This window comes from Muscardinus avellanarius (assembly GCF_963383645.1).
Source record: "Muscardinus avellanarius genome assembly, chromosome: 1".
Taxonomy (NCBI): domain Eukaryota; kingdom Metazoa; phylum Chordata; class Mammalia; order Rodentia; family Gliridae; genus Muscardinus; species Muscardinus avellanarius.
In genome coordinates this window covers 232,762,277-232,783,813 of record NC_137786.1, presented here as the reverse complement: position 1 = coordinate 232,783,813, position 21,537 = coordinate 232,762,277, and the positions used below count along the sequence as shown (strand labels likewise).

The 21,537-nt window shown below is 50.3% G+C and overlaps 2 protein-coding genes across 2 annotated transcripts; one reads left to right on the top strand and one right to left on the bottom strand.

The window, feature by feature from the left end:
- Positions 1 to 13,171: 13,171 nt before the first annotated feature.
- BANF1 (barrier to autointegration nuclear assembly factor 1) lies at positions 13,172 to 13,796 on the bottom strand (the record flags this gene model as incomplete). Its single annotated transcript, XM_080704192.1, has 2 exons — positions 13,172 to 13,318; positions 13,674 to 13,796. 2 exons carry the CDS (start codon positions 13,794 to 13,796, stop codon positions 13,172 to 13,174), a joined length of 270 nt encoding a protein of 89 aa, XP_080560318.1.
- A 2,653-nt stretch (positions 13,797 to 16,449) lies between these two features.
- Positions 16,450 to 19,322, top strand: EIF1AD (eukaryotic translation initiation factor 1A domain containing; the record flags this gene model as incomplete). Its single annotated transcript, XM_080715022.1, has 5 exons — positions 16,450 to 16,536; positions 16,662 to 16,770; positions 16,864 to 16,972; positions 17,414 to 17,458; positions 19,181 to 19,322. 5 exons carry the CDS (start codon positions 16,450 to 16,452, stop codon positions 19,320 to 19,322), a joined length of 492 nt encoding a protein of 163 aa, XP_080571148.1.
- Positions 19,323 to 21,537: the final 2,215 nt, after the last annotated feature.

Here is a 21,537-nt window from a genome sequence, read left to right as displayed (position 1 = left end):
CAGCCCTATTTTTATTTATTGGTACTGGGGATTGAACCCAGGGGCATTTCAAGCTCTGAGCTACAGCCTCAGCCCCTTTATTGTGTGTGTAGTACTGGGGATTGAACCCAGATTTCTCCCAGTATTTGAGAGGCTGAGACAAGAGGATCATAGGTTCAAGAACCATCTCATCAAGTAGTGAGATACTCATTAACCTAGCACGACCCTGCTTCCAAATAAAATAAAATAGTGGCTGGAGGTGGGAAGCAGAGGAGACTCCATTTTGCCTCCCCCCTTGACTCCATTGTCTCCCCTCCTGTTGTAGACTGCTGATGTAAAAGTTTAACCTTGTATTTTGCAGGAGGACCACTCTCCTGCCCTATGTTAATGGTTATCTCAAACCTGAAATTCCCACGTTCCTCTCCTCCACCCGCTGACCTTGGGTGGAGCACGACCCAGCGCCTCCTGACACACTAACTTACAAGTTTCCGCTTCTGTATCCGGCTTGCCTACTCCTTATAAGCCCCCACCCCGGCCAGTCTGCGCGCCCCTCTGGTCTGATTTTAGACTGAGGGCTCGGCCGCTGGCCAGCTAATAAAGGCTTCAATTGGCACATTTCCCTTGGGCTCTCAAGTCTCCCATTTCTCGCAAACTCTGCATACAACAGAGGTATAGTTTGGAAGTAGAATGCCCCTGGGTTCAATCCTCAGGTATGCCAAAAAAATTAACAATAATTCACCAGGTGTACTGACACATGCCTTTTTTTTTTTTTTTTTTTTTTTTTTTTTTTGCGGTCCTGGGTATGGAACCCAGGGGCATTCTACCTCTGAGCTACACCCTCAGCTCTATTTTTTATTCTTTATTTTGAAACAGGGTCTCACTGAGTTGCAAAAGGCCTGAGTAGCTGAAGCTGTCCGTGAACCACCATCCTCCTGGCCCAGCCTCCTGGAATTACAAGCATGTGCCACCACACCCAGCTCCTAGTTTTTAATTCTTTATTTTGAAACAGGGTCTCACCTCAAGTTGCTAAGGGTCTTGCTATGTAGCTGAGGCTGGCCTTGAACCTACAATCCTGCCTCCCAAGTACTTGGGTTACAGGCATGCGTCACCACATCTGTTTTAAGGGGACAGACTCACTGTGGGAGATCTGGCCCAAGCTTTGCTTCACGAGGCGGCCGCAGCCAGGCAGGACCTTGAGTTGAGAAGACCTGGGCGGGAGTAGATTACAAGGCCCAGGAGAGCGCCCAGGGAGAGGCGGCGGAGGCAGCCCAAGGGGCCTGGGAGCCTCGCGGGCTCCCCCAGCCCTGTGTCCCACCATGGAGCTCAGTCGTGGCCACCGTATCTCCCAGAGCTCCCTCCAAAGCCAGCCAAGGCCCTGATGGACGCTCACGGGCACCTGCGCTACCCACTCCTGCCCTGTGCTGCTGCCAGGGCGTCTTTGGCACTACCATGTAGCACCATCCTCATTTGCAGACGAGTTCAGAGAAGGGTCAATGGGGCGGCCATGTCCTGGTGTGTGAGCGGGGCTGCTCACAGCGCATCAGGTCTGCTCTGCAGGTCTGCACTGCTACCTGAGGGTGGTCCGTCTCATCCGAGAGGCGCTCGCAGCCTGGACTCCATCGTGTTGACTAGAAAAAGTCTAGCACCACGCATGAGCTTGAGATTGGCATCCCCGCTGGCCACAGGCCATGGCCTCCAGTTTTGCTGTGGACCACACACCCCAACCTGCGGTCCCCACAGCACCCTTCTCTTGCCCCTGGCCCAATGGGTCTTGCTGACCAGGACGGCCCCTGGCATGCTGGGATCAGGCCCCCGGGGCCTTCTGGCTGCCCCAGAGCCCTTCAGCTGGGGGAGGACGCTCCCTCACCAGGGCTCTGCTCCCCTGCTCTGTCACAGCAAGGACACCCCGATGCTACAGGGGAGGTCCCCAAGTGTCAGAGGCTCGCTGCTCATTGGCTGGGTCCATCTTTATGGCTGCCCCGCACCGCGACGCTGACAGGAGCTGGAAGCCACTGGGGAAGGGGCAGAGGAGCCTGCCCAGAGCCGGCCTAGGACTCCTGGAAGCTGCCTTCAGCTGGAGCCGGAGGAGGGAAAGCAGCAGAGCGCTCTGGTCCCTGCAGGGAGCAGGCAACCTGGAGGGTGGGGCAGCCAAGCCCCGTAGTGCGGCTCCTGTACTGTCTGGGCTGCCGCGGGCAGGGGGTGAGGGTGTCTCCGGCTGTCTGTCAGGCAGCCTCCTACTTCCTTTCCAACAAAGAAGTCCTTCAGGATCCAGGGGCACATGGCTTGGGTTCACCCCAAGCTCCGGGCCAGATCTGAGCACCGAGGACCGGGGTGGCTGAGGGTCCAGTTCCCGCTGGTGCAGGGGAGGCACGGGGACAGGTGCACTGGGTGAATACTTGCTGACCTCTGGGTCCACCGATGGCTCCCGACTCGTGTCCTGGCCAAACCTGCTGGGCTCTGAGCACCTCCCCACCGGGTCTGCTTCTCCCGCGGCACGCCAGACCTTGGTCCCTTGGCAGGCCCACTAGTGAGGCCGCAGCTCCATGAGGCCACTCTAATGACGCATTTCAGATGCCCTTCACCCCCTGCTGCCCAAGACTGACCCAAGAGCTTGTGAAACACAGAGCCCAGGTAAAGGATTCAGACGGGCACAGACACACGAGAAGGAAACAAGGCAACTAAGCACATTCCTCAGGGCTCTGGTGTCCCGGCGCCAGCGCCAAGGAGGCAAAACCAGGTAAGCAGTGCGGGCTGGAGCCACAGGAAGGCCTTTGAGGAGGACCCGGGCCTGCCAGCCCTGCAGCTTGCCGGTGCCTGGGCTGGAGTGGAGGTGTGTGCCTCCTATGTCACTTCTCAGCCAGCTGAGGCTGGCTGCAAAGTATGATCCTCCTGTCTCTGCCTCCTGGGTACTGGGATTACAAGCCTGAGCCCCCATGCCCGGCCCAGCCCTATCCTTTTTTTTTTTTTTTTTTTTTTTTTCGGTACTGGGGATGGAACCCAGGGGCATTGTACCTCCGAGCTACACCCCTAGCCCTATTTTTTAGTCTTTTTATTTATTTATTATTTATTTATTGTGGTACTAGGGATGGAATCCAGGGGCATTCTACCTCCCAGCTATACCCCCAGCCCTATTTTTTCTTTACTTTGAAACAGGTGTATCACTGAGTTGCAGAGGGCCTCACTAAGTAGCTGAGGCTGTCCTCGAACCGCGATCCTTGTCTGCGATCCTTGTCTCAGCCTCCCAAATGCTGGGATTACAAGCATGTGCCACCACGCCCAGCTCTATTTTTATTTTTGAAAAAGGATCTTACTAGGTTAACAAATCTCACTACTTGCTGAGGCTGTCTCAAAACTCGTGATCCTCCTGTCTCCGCCTCCCAAGTACTGGGATTATGGGCATGCACTGAACTGGGATTATAGGTTTAAAATTGTTTTCATACTGGCATTGAACCAACGGATGCTCTGCCATTGAGCTACATCCTCAGCCCTTTGCATTTTTATTTTGAGACAGGGTCTTGCTGTTCCCATGCTGGCCTGAAACCTGTGATCCTCCTATCTCAGCCTCCTGAGTAGCTGGGATTATAGGCACATGCACCACACCCAGCTTCCTACTGATGTTTGCCATAAACATGTTCTGGTTTTTCTTTCTTTTCCTTCCTTCCCCTCCCTTTTTTCCTTCCTTCCTTCTCATACTGGGAACCATCCCCAGCTGTTTCTATTTTTTTTTTTGGTGGTACTGGGATGGAACCCTTCTAACTCCGGGCTACACTCCCTGACCTACTTTATATTTTTATTTGGAAACAGAGTCTCTTAAGCCAGTGCGGCTGGCTTCGAACCTGCGCCATCCTCCTGTCTTCGCTTCCCAAGCATGGGGATTACAAGCGTGCACCACCACACCTGGCATTGTTTCTAATTTTGAAAAGGGTCTCACTGAATTGCTGAGGCTGGCCTCGAACCTACAGTCCTCCTGCCTTAGCCTTCCAAGCCCTAGGATTTCAGGTGCGTGCCACTGCCCTGGCTTCTTGCTTGCCTTGTAGCTTTTTTTTTTTTTTTCTTTTTTCGGTACTGGGAATGGAACCCAGGGGCATTTTACCTCCAAGCTACATCCTTGGCCCTATTTTTATTCTTCATTTTGAAACAGGGCACCACTGAGTTGCCTGCGCACTGCAATCCTCCTGTCTCAGCCTCCCGAATGCTGGGATTACAGACAAGCCACCATTCCCAGCTTCCTTAAGGCCTCCATAAGGACCGCCATGCAGGAGTTCACTGAGCTCTGCATGTGGATTGGCCGGCTTTGCTTTTGCTTCATTTTCTCATTACGGAGCCTCCCCAACCCCGCCGTATCGAGGCCATGCCACCTGTGCTGCCAACACCCAGTGCCCTCAAGGCCTCTGGGTGCTGCATCTTGCCCTGGATGTGGGTGCGTGCTGGTGTGGCTGGGGGCACCTCTGGGTCGTGCCTGGGGCGGGTGCACAGCTCCAGGTCGTCCCTGGGGCGCACTCTGCGCTCTCATCTGAGTTTCAGGGTTGGGGTTTCGTGGTGTTGTGGTGTCTAGAAGCATGTGTTCTTGGGTTACTGCATGTGTTCTGTGTGACAGAGAGAAGGAATAAAGACTGCAGCTACAAACAAGGTGTAAAGAACATTGCGACTTTTTAATCCTTAGTACTGTGGACTGACCCCAGAGGTGCTCTACCACTGAGCACAGCTCTTTTTATTATTATTATTATTTTTTGTGGTACCAGGGATGAAACACAGAGGCACTCTCTACCTCCGAGTGACACCCCCAGCCCTATTTTTTTTTTAATTCTTTCTAACTTCAAAACAGAGTCTCACTCAGTCGAAGGGCCTCTCTTAGTAGCTGAAGCTGTCCACAAACTGCGATCCTCTGGTCTCAGCCTCCCAAATGCTGGGATTACAAGTGTGCACCACCATACCAGCTTTTATTATTTTGAGACAGGATCTGAGTTCCCCAGGCTGGCCTTGAACTACCATTCAACCTGCCTCAGCCTCCTGAATGGCTGGTCTTACAGGTGTGTGCCATCTTACCAATCACCCAAAAGCCAGGCTCCTCCAGCCCGAGCCTGGCCAGCCGCACCGCGCAGGGTGGACGCCGAGGGGCTCGGCTGTGAGGGCCCTGGCTGGGGCGGCGCCTTACCTCCTGCTGCACCCCTGTGGCCAGGGGGCAGGTGGTGAGGTCCATGTGGTCTCCCGAGACCCGGGTCTTCCTGCACTCCGTGCTCTCCATGTCCATAGTCAGGTAGTACTTGACGCCAGCCACCAGCTGGGGACGAGGCGGGCAGGTCAGGGCAGCCGGGGACCCGCCCGTGCCCCTCGCCCTCCAGCTGCTCCCTCTGGCCAGGCGCATGCAGGGTCCTGGGGCTCAGGCCGGGTGGAGGGTGGCCGAGCTGGGGCCCTGGGGCAGCGGGCACGGGGCACAGCTTCCTGAAGCTGGGCGGGCACGAGGGAGGCGAAGACGCCCCTTCTGCCTCCATCTGGCCAGGACCAGGGCCGGCGAGGGAGGCGTGTGCTCAGGGCTGGAGCCTTCTCCCCTTGAAATTCAGGTGTTGGGTTCCTTGTGATTTTTGGCATCGACTACTTTGGGAGTACTAGAGATTGAATTCAAATGCATTCTACCTCCAAGCTATACCCCCAGTCCGATTTGTGTGTGTGCATGTGCGTATGATACCTGGGATTGAATCCAGAGGCATTCTATCTTTGAGCTATACCCCTATCCGATTTTCCTTCTTATTTGGAAACAGTCTCATTAAGTTGATGCGTCTCACTACTGCTGATGCCATCTTCAAACCTATGATCCTCTTGTCTCAGCCTCCTAAGTACTAGGATTACAAGTCTGCCACCACACCAGGGCTAGTTTTTTCTTTTCTCTCTCTCTTTTTTTTTTTTTTGCAGTACTGGGGGTTGACCCCAGGGTCTCCTAGGTATGATGGTGCATGCTGCAAACCCAATAGGGACATTGAGACAGGAGGATCATAGGTTCAAGGCCAGCCTTAGCAACTTAATAAAGGAATATAATAGGGCTGGGGTGTAGTTCAGAGGTAGAATGCCTGGGTTCCATCCCCAGTCCATCTGTCTGTCGTCCCCCCCCACCACCACACAGCATTGTATACTGGGCTGGAGGTGTAGCTCAATGGTAGAGCACCTGCCTGGATGTGTGAGGCCTTGGACTCAGTCCCAGCACTGGGAAAGCACCAGCGCCCTATGAAATACGGGTGCCTTTGTGGGGTCTCCTGCACCTTGGCGCTGGAGCAGCATGTCTATGGCCTCGCCCACCTCACCTTGGCCTGGCTGCTGGACCTCTGCACCTCAAGGACGTGTATTGTTAGTAGCAGAGGTTGCTGCTCATGTTGTAGCTGGCTATGCCATGGGTTTAACATGCATCTGATTCTTTAAAAACACTGTGAAATATTATCTTGATTGCCTGTTCCCGCCTTACCTGGCGCCTGCAGCAGCTCTCCCGTCTGGCCTGCTGCCCACGCGCTGGGCCTTGCGGATGCAGTCCACCTCAGCGGTGGAGCCTGCGAAGGCCTGTGCTGTGGCCGAGGCAGCCCCTGGCAAGGGCACATCTGTGACCTCCCACCTGGGCTTTACACTGCCCCGCCCCTAAGCAAACTCTCATCCCTGCTGACAAGAAAGCCCAACTCTGTGAGTAGCGGGTCCAGCTTCTGGTCTTCACTTTTGGTTTCCCTTCTATCCTATCATTCTGAGACGTAGCTAATACACAGAAAGGGGCACAGAACATACATGTTCAATTCTCTCTGAGGTGATGAGGACAAAGCCCAAGTCTTGCATATGCTAAACAAACGCTAACTCTAAGCTGCACCCCACCCATTTAATTCAATTTAACAAACAGAGTCAATATCTGTATTACCATGTCACAGGTCAAGAAACAGAAATGTCAAGCCAGGAATGGTAGCGCGTGCTTGCAATCCCAGTGCTTGGAAGCGGGGACAAGATGACCAGGTTCGAGGCCATCCTCAGCGACTTAGCGAGACTCAGCAACTAGAGACCCTGGGATTACATTCGCCACCATGCCTGGCTTTTCTACTATTGACTTTCACAGTATGCATTTATTTTTATTTGTATTTTTAGGGAGTCCTGGAGATTAAATCCAGGGCCTCAAGCGTACTAGGCATGTGCTCTACCACTGAGCTACACCCTATCCCTTTTTTTTTTTTTTTTGGTGATACTGGGGATGGAACTCTTCTATCTCCGGACTACACTCCCAGACCTATTTTATATTTTTTTAATTTGGAAACAGGGTCTCTTAAGCCAGCACAGCTGGCTTTGAACCTGCGCGATCCTCCTGTCTCTGCCTCCCAAGCGTGGGGATTACAAGTGTGCTCCACCACGCCCAACTAAAATTTTATTTTTGTGTGGGTCTGGGAATGGAACCCAGGGGCATTCGACCTCCGAGCTACACCCCCTGCCCTATTTTTTAATCTTTATTTTGAAGCCAGGTCTCACTGAGTTGCAGAGGGCCTAAGTAGCTGAGGCTGTCCACGAACCGCAATCCTCCAGTCTCAGCCTCCCGAATGCTGGGATTACAACTGTGCGTCACCACGCCCGGCTAAAATTTTATTTTTAAAATACTTTTTTTTGGAACTGGCATGGAACCCAGGACATTCTACCTCTGAGCTACACCTCCAGTCCTATTTTTTATTCTTTTTTTTGTGTGTGTGTGAGTCTGGGGATGGAACCCAGAGGCATTTAACCTCCAAGCAATCCTCTAGTCTCAGCCTCCCAAATGCTGGGATTACAAGCGTTCGCCACCACAGAACTGGGATTGAACCCAGGGGCATTCTACCTGAGATACCCCCCAGCTCTATTTTTTATCCTTTATTTTGAAACCAGGTCTCACTGAGTTGCAAGGGGCCTCACTGGTAGCTGAAAACAACCCCCCCCTACCCCAGTACTGGGAATAAAATCCAGAGGTATTATACCTCCAAGATACACTCCCAGCCCCACTTCTTATTTATTTTGAAACAAGGTCTCACTGAGTTGCATAGGGCCTAAGTGAGGCTGTCTGCAAACTACAATCCTCCTGTCTTAGCCTCCCAAATGCTGGGATAACAAGAGTGTGCCACAACACCCAGTTTAAAAAAAAAAAAAACCCAAATTTTTAAAAATTTCATTTGGTATCAGGTACTGAACCCAGGAGCATTCTACTTCTAAGCCACAACCACAGACCGACCTTTTTCAAATTTTATTTCAAAACAGGGTTTTCACTAAGTTGCTGAGGCTTTTCTCAAGTCTGCAATCTTCCTGTCTCAGCCTCCAAAGTACTGAGATTACAGAGGTGCACCACCAGGCCCCCCGCCCCCGGCTCTTTTAAAATTTTGACAGTCTCAATACACTTTGGGCAAGCCTTGAGCTTGTGATCGTCTTGCCTCAATCTCCCCAATAGATGGGATACAAGTGTGTGTCCAGCTCACTGGTTTCTCTTTACCATCCACGTAGGCCGTCCGGAGCACAAATTCACTTAACTTTACATGAGCAGGATTCCATCATTTTGTTTCGCGTCATTGCTCGTTGACATCTGTGCCATACAGTTGCTTGTCGGGCACTACACGGCTGGGCAGCTTTGCTTCCTTATCTGCGAGCCCTGGGAGGCACTGAGCTGTGCCCAGCGTGGGCTCTTACGATGCAGCCGTGCTCATTCACGTAATCCTGGCGCAGGTGTTCAGTTTCTTCAACACAGCCCTGAATGGAGGTGCTGGCTCACAGGGCGTGTCAGTTTAGAAAAATAACACCCAACTGTTTTCCCGGAGTACTCATAGCAATTTACACTCCCACCAACTGGACAGCAGCTCCTGTTGCTCCATTCACTCATCAACGCTTGGTATTGTCCAACTTTGAGATTTCTGCCAATTGGGTGGGCGTTCATGGCATTTGCTTTTTTGATTATTAATGAAATTGAGCCTTTTCACATGCTCATTATTAGGATGTCCTCCCCTGGGGATGCCATTTATTTTTTAACCAATTTTCCTATCATCTTTCTCTTGACTGTTCTGTGTTTGTGCTGGGTATGGCCCTTTGTCGTTTTTCTTTTTTTTAGTAATGGACACTGAACCCTGAACCATTCTACCATTCTACCTCTGGGATACATCTTCATGCCTATTTTATTTTCTATTTTGAAAAAGGGTCTCCCTAACCTGCCAAGGCTGGCCTTGAACCTATGTTCCTCCTGCCTCAGCCTCCCGAGTACTAGAATTACAGTTGTGTACCACCTGCACAACTATCCTTTGTTGTTCATATTACAAATATACTTTCCTGCCCTGGTTTTGTTTCTTCACTATAAAATTTTAGGTGAACGCTGGGCGTGGTGGCACACGCTTGTAATCCCAGTGCTTGGGAGGCGGAGACAGGAGGATCGCACAGGTTCGAAGCCAGCCTCAGCTACTTAGTGAGGCTCTCAGTAACTTAGTGAGACCCTGTTTCCAAATAAAGTATAAAATAGGTCTGGGAGTATAGCCCGGAGGTAGAAAGCCCCTGGGTTCCAACCCAGTACCACAAAAAAAAAAAAAAAAAGTTTTAGATAAAATTTCTTAAAAATAGTGGATTAGAATTTGTCAGTTTTTTCTCATTTTTTCTCCTATCCTGAGATCACCAAAGACATTAATTATCCCAAATTGTGTTTTGTTTTTGTTTTTGGTGGTACTGGGGTTCCTGGAAGCCCAGGCTACACTTCCAGACCTATTTTATATTTTTATTTGGAAACAGGGTCTCTTAAGCCAGCGAGTCTGGCTTCGAACCTGTACGATCCTCTGGTCTCCGCCTCCCAAGCGCGGGGATTACAAGCTTGCACCACTACGCCCGACCCAAACTGTGTTTTAGTATCTGTAACTAAAGCCAGGTGTGGTGGCACCTGCTTATAGTCCCAGTTGCTTGTGATCCCAGTACTTGGGAGGCTAAGACAGGAGGATCAAAAGTTCAAGAACAGCCTCATCAAGTAGTGAGACTCATCAACCTAGCAAGACCTTGTTTCAAAATAAAAATAAGATAGGTCTGGGTTGTAGCTTGGAGATAAAATGACCCTAGGTTCAACCCCCAGGACCAGTAACACACACACACACACACACACACACACACACACACACCTCTTTCCTCATCAGACAGTAAATATTATGTGGGAAATTTTGTTCCATTTATAACTGTAAACAAGTCACTGCTCAATGATGCTCTGTTGAAGGGATGAAAGACAAGTAGGAACGAGCTGCATACAGCTAGCATTTTATCTGGTTCTAAAACGATCTCATTTCCCAAGAGGGGAAACTGAGACTCAGAGAGGTTGAATGACCTGACCAAGTTACTGTCTGGCAACTTCCCAGCAGCAAGACCATAGGCAAATTGGCCTGAGTATTAAGTTTCTTCACCTTTAAAAGAGAAAACAGCGGTTCATTATTGTGGGGGAAAAAAGTTTGTAAAGACTTTAGCTTTGAGACTGGTTCATAGTAAGTGTTCAAGAAAGCTTAGGACTAGCCAGGTGTGGTGGCGCACGCTTGTAACCCCAGTAATTGGGAGGCCGAGACAGGAGGATTGCAGATTTGCAGCCAGCGACTTAGTGAGGCCCTCAGCAACTTAGGGTGACCGTTTCAAAATAAATTAAAAAATAGAAGTGGGGGTGTAGCTAGGAAACAGAATGCCCCTGGGTTCAATCCCCAATAAATGAATAGATGAATGAATGAATGAAAACAAGCAAGCAAGTGTGACTAACCTGGGCGTGGTGTCTATATAATCCTAGTACTTGGGAGGATGAGGCAGGAGAAATCCAAGTTTAGGGCCAGCCTGGGCAATTTAACAAGACCCTAATCCCAGTACTTGGGAGACTGAAACACTAGGATCATAGGTTCAAGGACAGCCTCAGCAATTTAGTGAGACCCTGATTCAAAACAGAGACCCAAGGATCACAGTTCGTGAACAGCCTCATTAGTGAGGCAGAGACACTGTTTCAAAAACAAAAAAAACTAGCTGGGCGTGGTGGCACACGCTTGTAATCCTAGCATGTGGGAGGCTGAGAGGAGAATCGAGAGGAGAATCACAGTTCACAGACAGCCTCAGCCGCTACTTAGTGAGGTCCTTTGCAACTCAGTGAGACCCTGTTTCAAAATAAAGAATAAGCTGGGCGTGGTGGCGAATACTTGTAATCCCAGAGCTTGGGAGGCACAGACAAGAGGATCACGCAGGTTCGAAGTCAGCCGCGCTGGCTTTAAGAGACCCTGTTTCCAAATAACAACTATAAAATAGGTCTGGGAGTGTAGCCCAGAGGTAGAAGGGCTTCCAGGAACTCCAGTACCACCAAAAAAAAAAAAAAAAAAAAAAAAAGAGAGAGAAAATAAAAATTAATTTAAAAAATAAAGAATAAAAAAATAGGGCTGGGGGTGTAGCTTGGAGGTACAATGCCCCTGGGTTCCATCTCCGGTACCGCAAAAATATAAAAAAAGAAAAGAAAACCTGGGCAGTACTTGGGAGGCTGAGACAGGAGGATCGTGGTTCGTAGGCAGCCTCAGCTACTGAGTGAGGCTCTTTGTAACTCAGTGAGACCCTGTTTCAAAAAATAGGGCTGGGGTATAGAATGCTCCTGGGTTCCATCCCCAGTACCACACACATACACACACACACAAGAAAAAAATATGGCTGGGGGTATACCTTGAGGTAGAATTCCCCTGGGTTCAATCCCCAGAACAACAACAAAAAGGCTGGGGGTGTGGCTCAGTGGCAGTCCTCCTGGGTTTAATTCCTAATACCCCAAAAATAAAGGGGAGGCGGCTGGGGATGCTGGTGTGGTAGTGCATACTTGTAAATCTAATACTTAGAAGGCTAAGATGGAAAGATTGTAGGTTTGAGTCCAGCCTCAGCAATTTAGTGCGACCCTGTTCCTTTCTCTGTGTGATACTATGGATTGAACTCAAGGGAATTCTACCTTTGAGCTACACCCCCAGTCCTTTTTTTATTTTTAGTCAGGATCTCGCTAGGTTGTGAAGGCCTCATTAAGTTGCTGAGGCTGTCTGTAAACCTGTGATCCTCCTGTCTCAGCCTTCCAAGTACTCAGATTAAAGATGTGTGCTACCACACCCAGTCCAAGACCTCGTTTCAAAATAAAAAATCCCCAGTACCAAAAAGTTAAAAATAATAAAGGAGCCAGGCGTGGTGGCTCACGCTTGTAATCCCAGTGCTTGGGAGGCTGAGACAGGAGGATCACAAAGGTTCGAAGCCAGCCTCGGTTACTTAGGCTCTCAGCAACTTAGTGAGATCCTGTTTCCAAATAAAGTATAAAATAGGTCTGGGAGTATAGCCCGGAGGTAGAAAGCCCCTGGGTTCCACTCCCAGTACCACCAAAAAATAAATAAAAAAGGAAGGCTGGAGATGTAGGTCAGTGGTAGAGTTCTTACCCAACATGTACCTCCCTCCTAAAATAGCTGGGCAGATGGCAAAAGCCCCGCCCACGCTTCCCAGAGGCCAAGAGAGATGGTGTGATGACTGGCTGGTGAACTCTTACCCACAACCAATCCACCCTCTTCCTGGTACCTGACTCCCACTGGCTTTCCACCAGGTGCTACCTAGACCTGTTGTTGATATGACTGACATCTAGAACATCACAGCCTACCTGGCTCCCAGGAAGAGATCAACCCACACTCTCTCCCACGGTTTTCTGGGATTGGGACACTCCAAGGCACCTGCCAAGGTGCGTGTGGCTAGGGTGGCTACCTCTGGGAGTGGGAAGGGGAGCTGACAGTTTCGGTCTGCACTGATAAGGAGGCACCTCCCAGCCCACCTACTCTCCAATGCACAACGTTCAGCCACGAAAGCCACTGACTTTATTGATCTAAAAAACTTTACAATGGCAGTGACTGTTATGCCAAAAAAGGTGCCAAACAGCATCAAACAGACCAGAGGTGAAGGTGAGGGGAGGGACCAGGAATCCAATCACAAAAGCTGGTAATCATCGCCTTGAAACTGGCAGGGGAAGGAGGAAGGGAGATGCATGCATGAGCGAGGATTCCAAAAAGGTTGAAATGGTAAGGGGAGAAAACTCCCAAAGACCCTGGAGTACATCGGAAGTAAGTACAACAACAGCAATCTTCCTTTCTAGAGGACAAGGAGGAGCCCCCACTCGGCTGCAAACTCTGGAGACTTGACGGTGGAGTGGGGACTGAGGGCTCCCCAAAGAACATCACAAAAAGGCGTCACACCACTCTCGAAGGCAGCCAAAGCAGTCCCGGGACTGCTTGGCGTTGGCGCCACATGTGTCCTTCAGCCATTCCCGGAAGAGGTCTTCATCTTTCTTTAGCACCAGAAACTGGCCAAGGACCACATAGGCCTGAAAAACAGGCAAAGCAAGGGACACGTTCCTAAGCATTCTGTGGGATAAGAGCAAAAAGGCCATCTACAGTCACAGCCCCCTGAAGGGGGCACACCCCTCTGGCCTCTGAAGCTAAGCGAAGTCAAGCCTCATACTTGGATGATAGAGCAGTGCCGCTTTTGTATTCGAAGCACACAAACCCAAAGGCGGGGAATGCTCTGCCCCATATCATCGCTACCAGGTGGCTAGAGCTGGAGCCACTTGAGATTATCCACCGTTGTCCTACCACCCTCGATTCTCACTCCCAGAGTGCCCCGAAACACTGCGGCCTCCCACTCCCAGGCCTCCCCTGACACATGGCGCTGCCCCACACCTTGTCAAAGCCCCTTTCCTCCAGCTTCTTGCCCAGGACTTCGCCAATCCCGGCCAGGCTCCCCACTGGTTTTTCCCCCATGGGCTCTGCCACGAAGTCTCGGTGCTTTTGGGAAGTTGTCATCTTGATCGGGCTTAATCTGGGAATCCCAATGAAGAGCAGGTTAGATTCCAAGATCTGCAACTCACAAACTCAGGAACGATTTCATTATCAGGAGGAAGCTAGACCACGAGGGCGGCTTACTCCCATGTCCTCAATTCACAGATGTGAAAACTGAGGGCCAGGGCAATATCCCCTTGCCCGCGACCCTGGGAAATTAAAATCTCTTTTCACTTTCTGGATTTGGATTTTGGTATCATCCCAACGGAAATACAACCCTGCTCTAACAGGTGGCGCAGGCACGGCTGTGGGAATATTCCAGAGTCAGCAGCCAGGGGCCGCGCGGTCACGCTGTGACCTTGGCTGGGCCTAAAAGGTACAGACCCTGCCTGAGACAGCGCCGTGGTGTGAAATACCAAACAAAGGTCTCGCTGGTCCGCCAGACGCCCACCAGACGTCCGCCGAGCGGAGGCGCAGCCCGCCGAGCCCGCGCCGCGCTCCGTCCCGCCGGCCCCGCCCCGCGCGCCGCCCGCCCCGCCCCGCGCGCCGCCGCCCGCCGGGCCTCCCGGAGCCGCAGCGTGGGGCCCGCCACAGCCACGGGGCCCTTCCCTCTCCGCGGCCCAGCAAGTCGTCGCCTCCACCGGGGCCCCTGACCCGCGGCGCGCACTCACCGGCAACCCGGGCTCCCGTAACGGCTCCTCCCGCCACTCGGCCGATCCCGCCGAGACCTCAAGCCGCTAGAACTTTCCCCGACTTCCGCTTCCGGGTCGCCTCCAGAGCCACCTTTAAAGGGAGCCATTTGGGCACTTCTAGCCGCCGAGGGTCATAGAGTTGAGGCGCCCCGGGTCTCAGTGGCGCTCGCGCCAACCGCTCCCTTCCGGTCTCTCGCGAAGCTGTGTTGCCTTGCGTGGTCTCACGCCTCCCGCAGCTATTCCAGTCTGACCTAAAGAAGCCTCTGAGGAGAACACTTCCTCTCTCTACTGCCCGGAACTTAAGGACTTAGGCTTCGCCGACCCGGCGTCGGGGAGCGTTAAGGGACGGACAACGGAAGTGGGGGGGGAGACCGACCGGAAGTTTTTTGAGAGGGCGCCGGAAGTATTCGGCAGGGTCCGATTCCGACTGGCCACCTCCTCGCTACAGAGCTGTAGAAAACTGGGAACGCAGGAGACCTGCGTCCAAGCCTACTTGGCCGTCGCGACTACTGGGAAGTTCCTCTTCTGCCCTTTCGCTGCTCAGCTTTGAAGTGAGTCGTGGACGAACCGCTCTCAGCGATCAGCTGGAAAACGGCGTCGCCCGAGCAGCGCCCGTGGAACCCGGAGGCCAGAGTAAGTGTGGGCGTTTCTCGTGGGTCTTTGGAGTTGGGGACAGGGGATAGTGACCAGTGATGATACGCTAGAGTTTTTTTTTTTTAAACAATTAGTCTCGGTGGTACTAGCCTTCGTCTTCTGAGTACCCAGGTCTGGCAAATGCGGCTGACCAAGCCGGCTCAGCTTGACATTTCACTCTTTTCTGTTTTGGACCATCGTGGTGGTTACCGAATTCATCTTGGCCTGTAGTCTATTAAGAAACTGAACGTCTGAGCCGGGCGTGGTGGCGCACGGTTGTAATCCCAGCATTCGGGAGGCTGAGACCAGGGGATCGCGGTTCGCGGACAGCCTCGGCTACTTAGTGAGGCCCTCGGCAACTTAGTGAGACCCTGTTTCAAAATAAAGAGTAAAAAAATAGGGCAGAGGGTGTAGCTCGGAGGTCATATGTCCCTGGGTTCCATCTAAAAGAAAAAAATAAAAGAAATTGAATGTCTGTGTGGTGGGGCTGTTCTACATTTTGTCTTATAAACAAACACGTTGAAGAAGATACAGTTTACTCAACCTCTCTGGAATAGCTCTAGTTTTATTTATTTATCGTGGGATGGAACCCAGGGGCATTCGACCTCTGAGCTACACCCCTGCCCTATTTTTTATTCTTTATTTTGAAACAGGGTCTCACTAAGTTACAGAGGGCCTCACTAATAGCCAAGGCTGTCCTCGAACTCCTATCTCAGCCTCCGAAATGCTGGAATTACAAGTGTGTACCACCACACCTGGGTATGGAATATCTGTAGCTTTATAAACACTTGTACTTAAGATAACAGCAGTCATATGCCTAGTGCTTTTTCGTTATCTTACGACAGTGCTGAGTTAGCAGTTGTTTATTCTGGTGCTTTGAGAAGTTGAATAGTTAAGAAATAACCAAGGCAGGATTTGAGTGAGACCTTAGAGACCTATGTTCATGTAAGAGTGTGTGTGTGTGTGTGTGTGTGTGTGTGTGTCTGTGTGTGTGTTGCTGGGGATGGAACCCAGAGGCTTTCTACCTTTCTATCTTTGGGCTACACTTCCAGACCTATTTTGTATTTTATTTGGAAACAGGGTCTCACTAAGTTGCTGAGAGCCTCACTAAGTAGCTGAGGCTGGCTTTGAACCTATGCGATCCTCCTGTCTCAGCCTCCCAAGTACTGAGATTACAAGCTTACACCACCAGGCCCTATGTTCTTAACCTGGATACTGTGTCACTTTTTCAGTAAAAAGCCCCCCCCCCCCATCTTCACAACCATCCTGGCTTCTGAGACTGCCATCAAAGGAACTCAGGAGGAGGAGCTAACAGTCTCCACATCCCTAACCACTCTGGGACAGGACGCAGCATGTCTCAGGCCACCAAGAGGAAGCACGTGGTGAAGGAGGTGCTGGGGGAGCACATGGTGCCCTCCGACCAGCAGCAGATCGTGAGGGTGAGTGGCATTGGCTGCAGGCTGCTCTGCCCCTCTGTTCCCATGGAATCCCTGGGCTGGGAGTTGGGTGCAGCTCAGCTCAGAGGGTTTTTCAGTGGACTGACACTTGATCTCTCTTGGACCAGGTACTGAGAACACCAGGGAACAATCTGCATGAAGTGGAGACAGCCCAAGGGCAGCGCTTCCTGGTGAGCATGCCCTCCAAATACCGCAAGAACATCTGGATCAAGAGAGGTGAGAGAGTCAGGCCTGTGGGAGACAACCGTTTCCTGTGGCCTTGGCTACTATGTCTCAGACACGGCTGGCTTTGCCTTTTCTCACTGACAGGGGACTTTCTCATTGTTGACCCCATTGAAGAGGGAGAGAAAGTGAAGGCTGAGATCTCCTTTGTGCTGTGCAAAGACCACGTGCGTTCTCTGCAGAAGGAAGGGCTCTGGTATGGTGTGGTCCCTTGATCATTGGCTCTCTGGCTTCTGGGGGACTGAATTCATAGCTAGCTAGAGAATTGGGAAAGGGAAGAACATGGCATCCTAGCAGACTAGCTGAAACAGCTGGGAACAGTTTTTTTTGTTTTCGGTTATTTTTATTTATTTATTTATTTACTTATTTTTTGGAGGTATGGAGGAATGAGTCCAAGGACATTCTACCTCTGAGTTAGACTACCAGCTCTCTTTTGAAAACAGGGTCTTGCTAAGTTGCTGAGAGTTTCGCAAAGTTACCGAAGCTGGCCTTGAAGCTGGCCTTGAACCTTCGATCTTTCTGTCTCAGCCTCCCAAGTACTGGCATTACAGGTGTGCGCCACCACGCCCAGCCACAGACAGCTCATTTGCTGAGAGGTTTTTCTGTCTTTTCTGATCTGCTGCTGCTTTTTACACAGGCCTGAAGCTTTCTCTGAAGTGACTGAGAAACACAACAGGAACAGGTGAGGAGCATGCCCTTGAGCAGGGAAAACAAGGGTTCTCACCTTGGTGCCTCAAGAAGAAAGTTGAGCCTGTCTTTCTCCCTACATAGGGTGCTGTGAGAGCTTTAACTACGTAGTAGAATGTGTGGTTATGAGCATGGCTTGATAGTCATATGTCCTGGGTTTAAATTCTGTCTTTGGCCGGGCGTGGTGGCGCACGCTTGTAATCCTAGCGCTTGGGAGGCTGAGACAGGATGGCACAGGTTCGAAGCCAGCCTCAGCTACTGAGTGAGGCTCTTAGCGACTTAGTAAGACCCTGTTTCCAAATAAAGTATGAAATAGGTCTAGGAGTAGAAAAAGCCCCTGGGTTCTACCACTAGTACCACAATAAAATAAATAAATAAATAAATAAATAAATAAATAAAATAAAAATAAATTCTTGCTTTGCCACTAACATTAAGTGAATTTAGTCAAGTCACTTAGTTTCTTAAGACTATTTTTTTGCTGGGCGTGGTGGAGCACGCTTGTAATCCCAGCCTTTGGGAGGCTGAGACCAAGAGTCATGGTTCGTGGACAGTCTCAGCTACTTAGTGAAGCCCTCTGCAACTTAGTGAGACCCTGTTTCAAAATATAGGATAAAAAACAGGGCAGAGGGTGTAGCTTGGAGGTCAAATGCCCCTGGATTCCATCCCCAGGCCCTAAAAAAATAAATAAAAAGAATTTAAGAAAACAAGGCAGGGCCGGGCGTGGTGGCGCACGCTTGTAATCCCTTTGCTTGGGAGGCTGAGACAGGAGGATCGCACAGGTTTAAAGCCAGCCTCAGCTATTTAGTGAGGCTCTCAGCAACTTAGTGAGATCCTGTTTCCAAATAAAGTATAAAACAGGTCTAGGAGTGTAGCCCAGAGGTAGAAAAGCCCCTGGGTTTCACCCCCAGTACCACACAAAAATAAATAATAAATAAAAATAAAGATAAAAAATAGGGCTGGGGTGTAACTTGGAAGTAGAATGCCTTTGGGTTCCATCTTTCTTACTGGGGGGAAAAAAAAAAGCCAGGCGTGGTGGCGCACACTTGTAATCCCCGTGCTTGTAGGCTGAGACAGGAGGATCGCACAGGTTCGAAGCCAGCCTCAGCTACTTAGTGAGGCTCTCAGCAACTTAGTGAGACCCTATTTCCAAATAAAAAATATATAAAATAAGTCTGGGAGTATAGCCCGGAGGTAGAAAACCCGACTTCCACCCCCAGTACCACCAAAAAAAAGTGATGTTAGTAGAATCGTGATTTCTAACTAAAACCAATGGCAACCGCTTGGGGTAGATGGCAGTCTGTAGCTTGTCCCCCTCCCCTAGTTTTCTCTGTTTGTTCTGACTGCCCCTCCTTTTAGTTTGTGTGTGTGTGTGTGTGTGTGTGTGTGTGTGTGTGTGTGTGGTCCTGGGGATGGAACTCAGGGGACTTCTACCTCTGGGCTACACTCCCAGACCTATTTTATATTTTATTTGGAAACAGGGTCTCTTAAGCCAGCAGAGACTGGCTTCGAACCTGTGCAATCCTGTCTCCGCCTCCCAAGCGCGGGGATTACAAGTGTGCGCCACTACGCCCGGCTTTCCTTTTAGTTTTTAACTGCTGCATTTTCAAAGGCCTGTGGCTCCATCTGCTTGGCCAAATGGTCCTCCTTTTTTGCAACTCTTTGGTTGCGACTTGGTTCCCAGAACATGTTGAGCTGACTGTGTCTATTACTCTTGCAGACAGACTCAGCCAGAACTCCCAGCTGAGCCCCAGTCATCAGAAGAATCTGGCTCTGAAGATGATTCTGACCTGTTTGTTAACACCAACCGCAGACAGTATCACGAGAGTGAGGAGGAGAGTGAAGAAGAAGAAGTGGCCTGAGACCCAGGACCCACTTCTCTGCTTGCTCAGGGACTAGTCCCAGGCTCCCCTGGGCTCGGACATTCCCAGGGTGCCCTGCAACCTTCACCCCTGGATGGGGCAAGGCAGGGCCCCTCTCTGAACTGACCTCCTGACCTAGGAGAATTAAACCCCTGGTGGGTGGTTGCTTGTACTGGTGTCCGAGTGGCTCTCTGGGGGGAGGGAGACTTCGCCCGGTGGTGAAGGCCCTGAGGGTGCCAGGCAGAATAGGGAGGAGGGGACTGGCTGGAATCCTTCCCAGGTGGTACCCTCGCACGCTCTTGCTCTCATTGGGTGCTTAAGAGTGCCAGGCCCGGGCAGTGCCTCCTTGCACATGTTAACAAGTAGGAGCCGTCCCACTTCATTGCCTGCGTAGTTAATAACAGCTCAGGCGTTCAGGAGTGGAGCACGGGACCTCGTGCCTGCATACCTCTAGGACACTCAGGACAGAGCCCTGGCGCCTGGTGAGCGTGATGCCACAGGAATCCAGCACCTGCTGGTGTGTGCCCCATTTCACCCCATCTTTTGGCCACCTGTAACCGCTCGTCACCTCCACGACCTCTGCTGAATGGTCAGCAACCCGTGTGCCTGGACCATATCCTGATTTAGCTGAAACGTTATTCCTTGAAGATGTTGGCTGTCTCATGACCCTTTCTGTTGTGGTGGTGGTAGTGGAGATCGAACCCAGAGCCTCATGCATGAGAGCTGGCACTCCACTCCAGAGCGCCCGGCCCTTTTATTTTGAGACAGGACCTGTCTACGAGCATACCACCCTGAACACGCCGGTCTCCTCTGAGTTAAGCAGGGTTCAGCCTGGTTAGTACTTGGATGGGAGACGGTCTCAGACTTTCAATTCTGCCTCAGGCTTCGTGTTTTCTTTGAAACTAGGGGGTTGAACCCAGGGGCATTCTACCTTCCAGCTATACTCCGAGCCCTATTTTTTTTAATTCTTTATTTTGAAATGGGGCTCGCTATGTTGTGGAGGGCCTGAGTAGCTGAGGCTGGCCACAAACTGTAATCCGGTCTCAGCCTCCCAAGCCCTGGGAAATTTTCATGAGGAAAGGGAGCTGGTTTTCTATGTTGCTTAGGCTAGACCACCGCTCGCTTTCTAAGTGGGCTCCTTCTGGGGCCCCAACACTTGTGAGGCTGAGACAGGAGGATTGCAGGTTCAGGGCCAGCCAGCAAGTAGTGAGACTCTAGTTAACGTAGTGAGACTCTGTTTCAAAATAAAATTTAAAAAATAGGACTTGGGTATAGCTCAGAGGTAGAATGCCCCTGGGTTCAATTTCCAGTAACACACCCACACAGATGAGCTCCTTACTGCATTTTGCTACCAGCATTATGCTATCTTTGAGGGATGAGTTTGGAGACATTGAATCTTTAGGCTTAAAACAATTCATAGTACAGGTTTTTATTTCTTTAGAGTTTGGTAGAGCTTGTTTATAAAAAGTCCATCTATGAACCATGTGTGGTGGTACATACTTGTAATCCCACTATTTGGGAGGCTGAGACAGGAGGATTGCAAGTTCAAGGACAGCCTCAGCAAGTAGTAAGACCATCAACCTAGCGAGACCCTGTTTTAATATAAAAATAAGCTATGTGCGGTGGTACACACCTGTAATCCCAGTATTTAGGAGGCTGAGATGGGAGATCATAGGTTCAACTTCAGCCTCGGCAAGTAGTGAGACTTTATCAACTTAATGAGACCGTTTCAAAATAATAAAATAGGATTGGGGGTATAGCTCAGAAGTATAATGCTCCTGGGTTTAATCCCCAATACCACACAAAATGAAATAGGGCTGGGGGTATAGTTCAGAGGTAGAATCCCCCGACGTTTGATCCCCAGTACAAAAAAAAAAAAAAAACACTATAAAGTCAGGACAATTAAGTACTTAAGGAGAAAAGTACAGCCTAAAATATATTAGGAAACAAATTAGCTAGCTACATAACTTTAAGAAACTAGAAATGAGCAGATAAACCCAAAGAAACAGAAGGAAAAGGGGAATACAAAAATAGTTTTGCAAAGTTATCAAAAAAAGTATATATAATATATAAAGAGTATATATATATATAATATATAAAGAGTATATATAATATATAAAGACATATATTGTTTGGTTCTAGTCCATACCCCTTACCCTGATTTATTTTTTTATATTTATTTTGGTAACAGAATATCTCCATTTTATGGAAAACA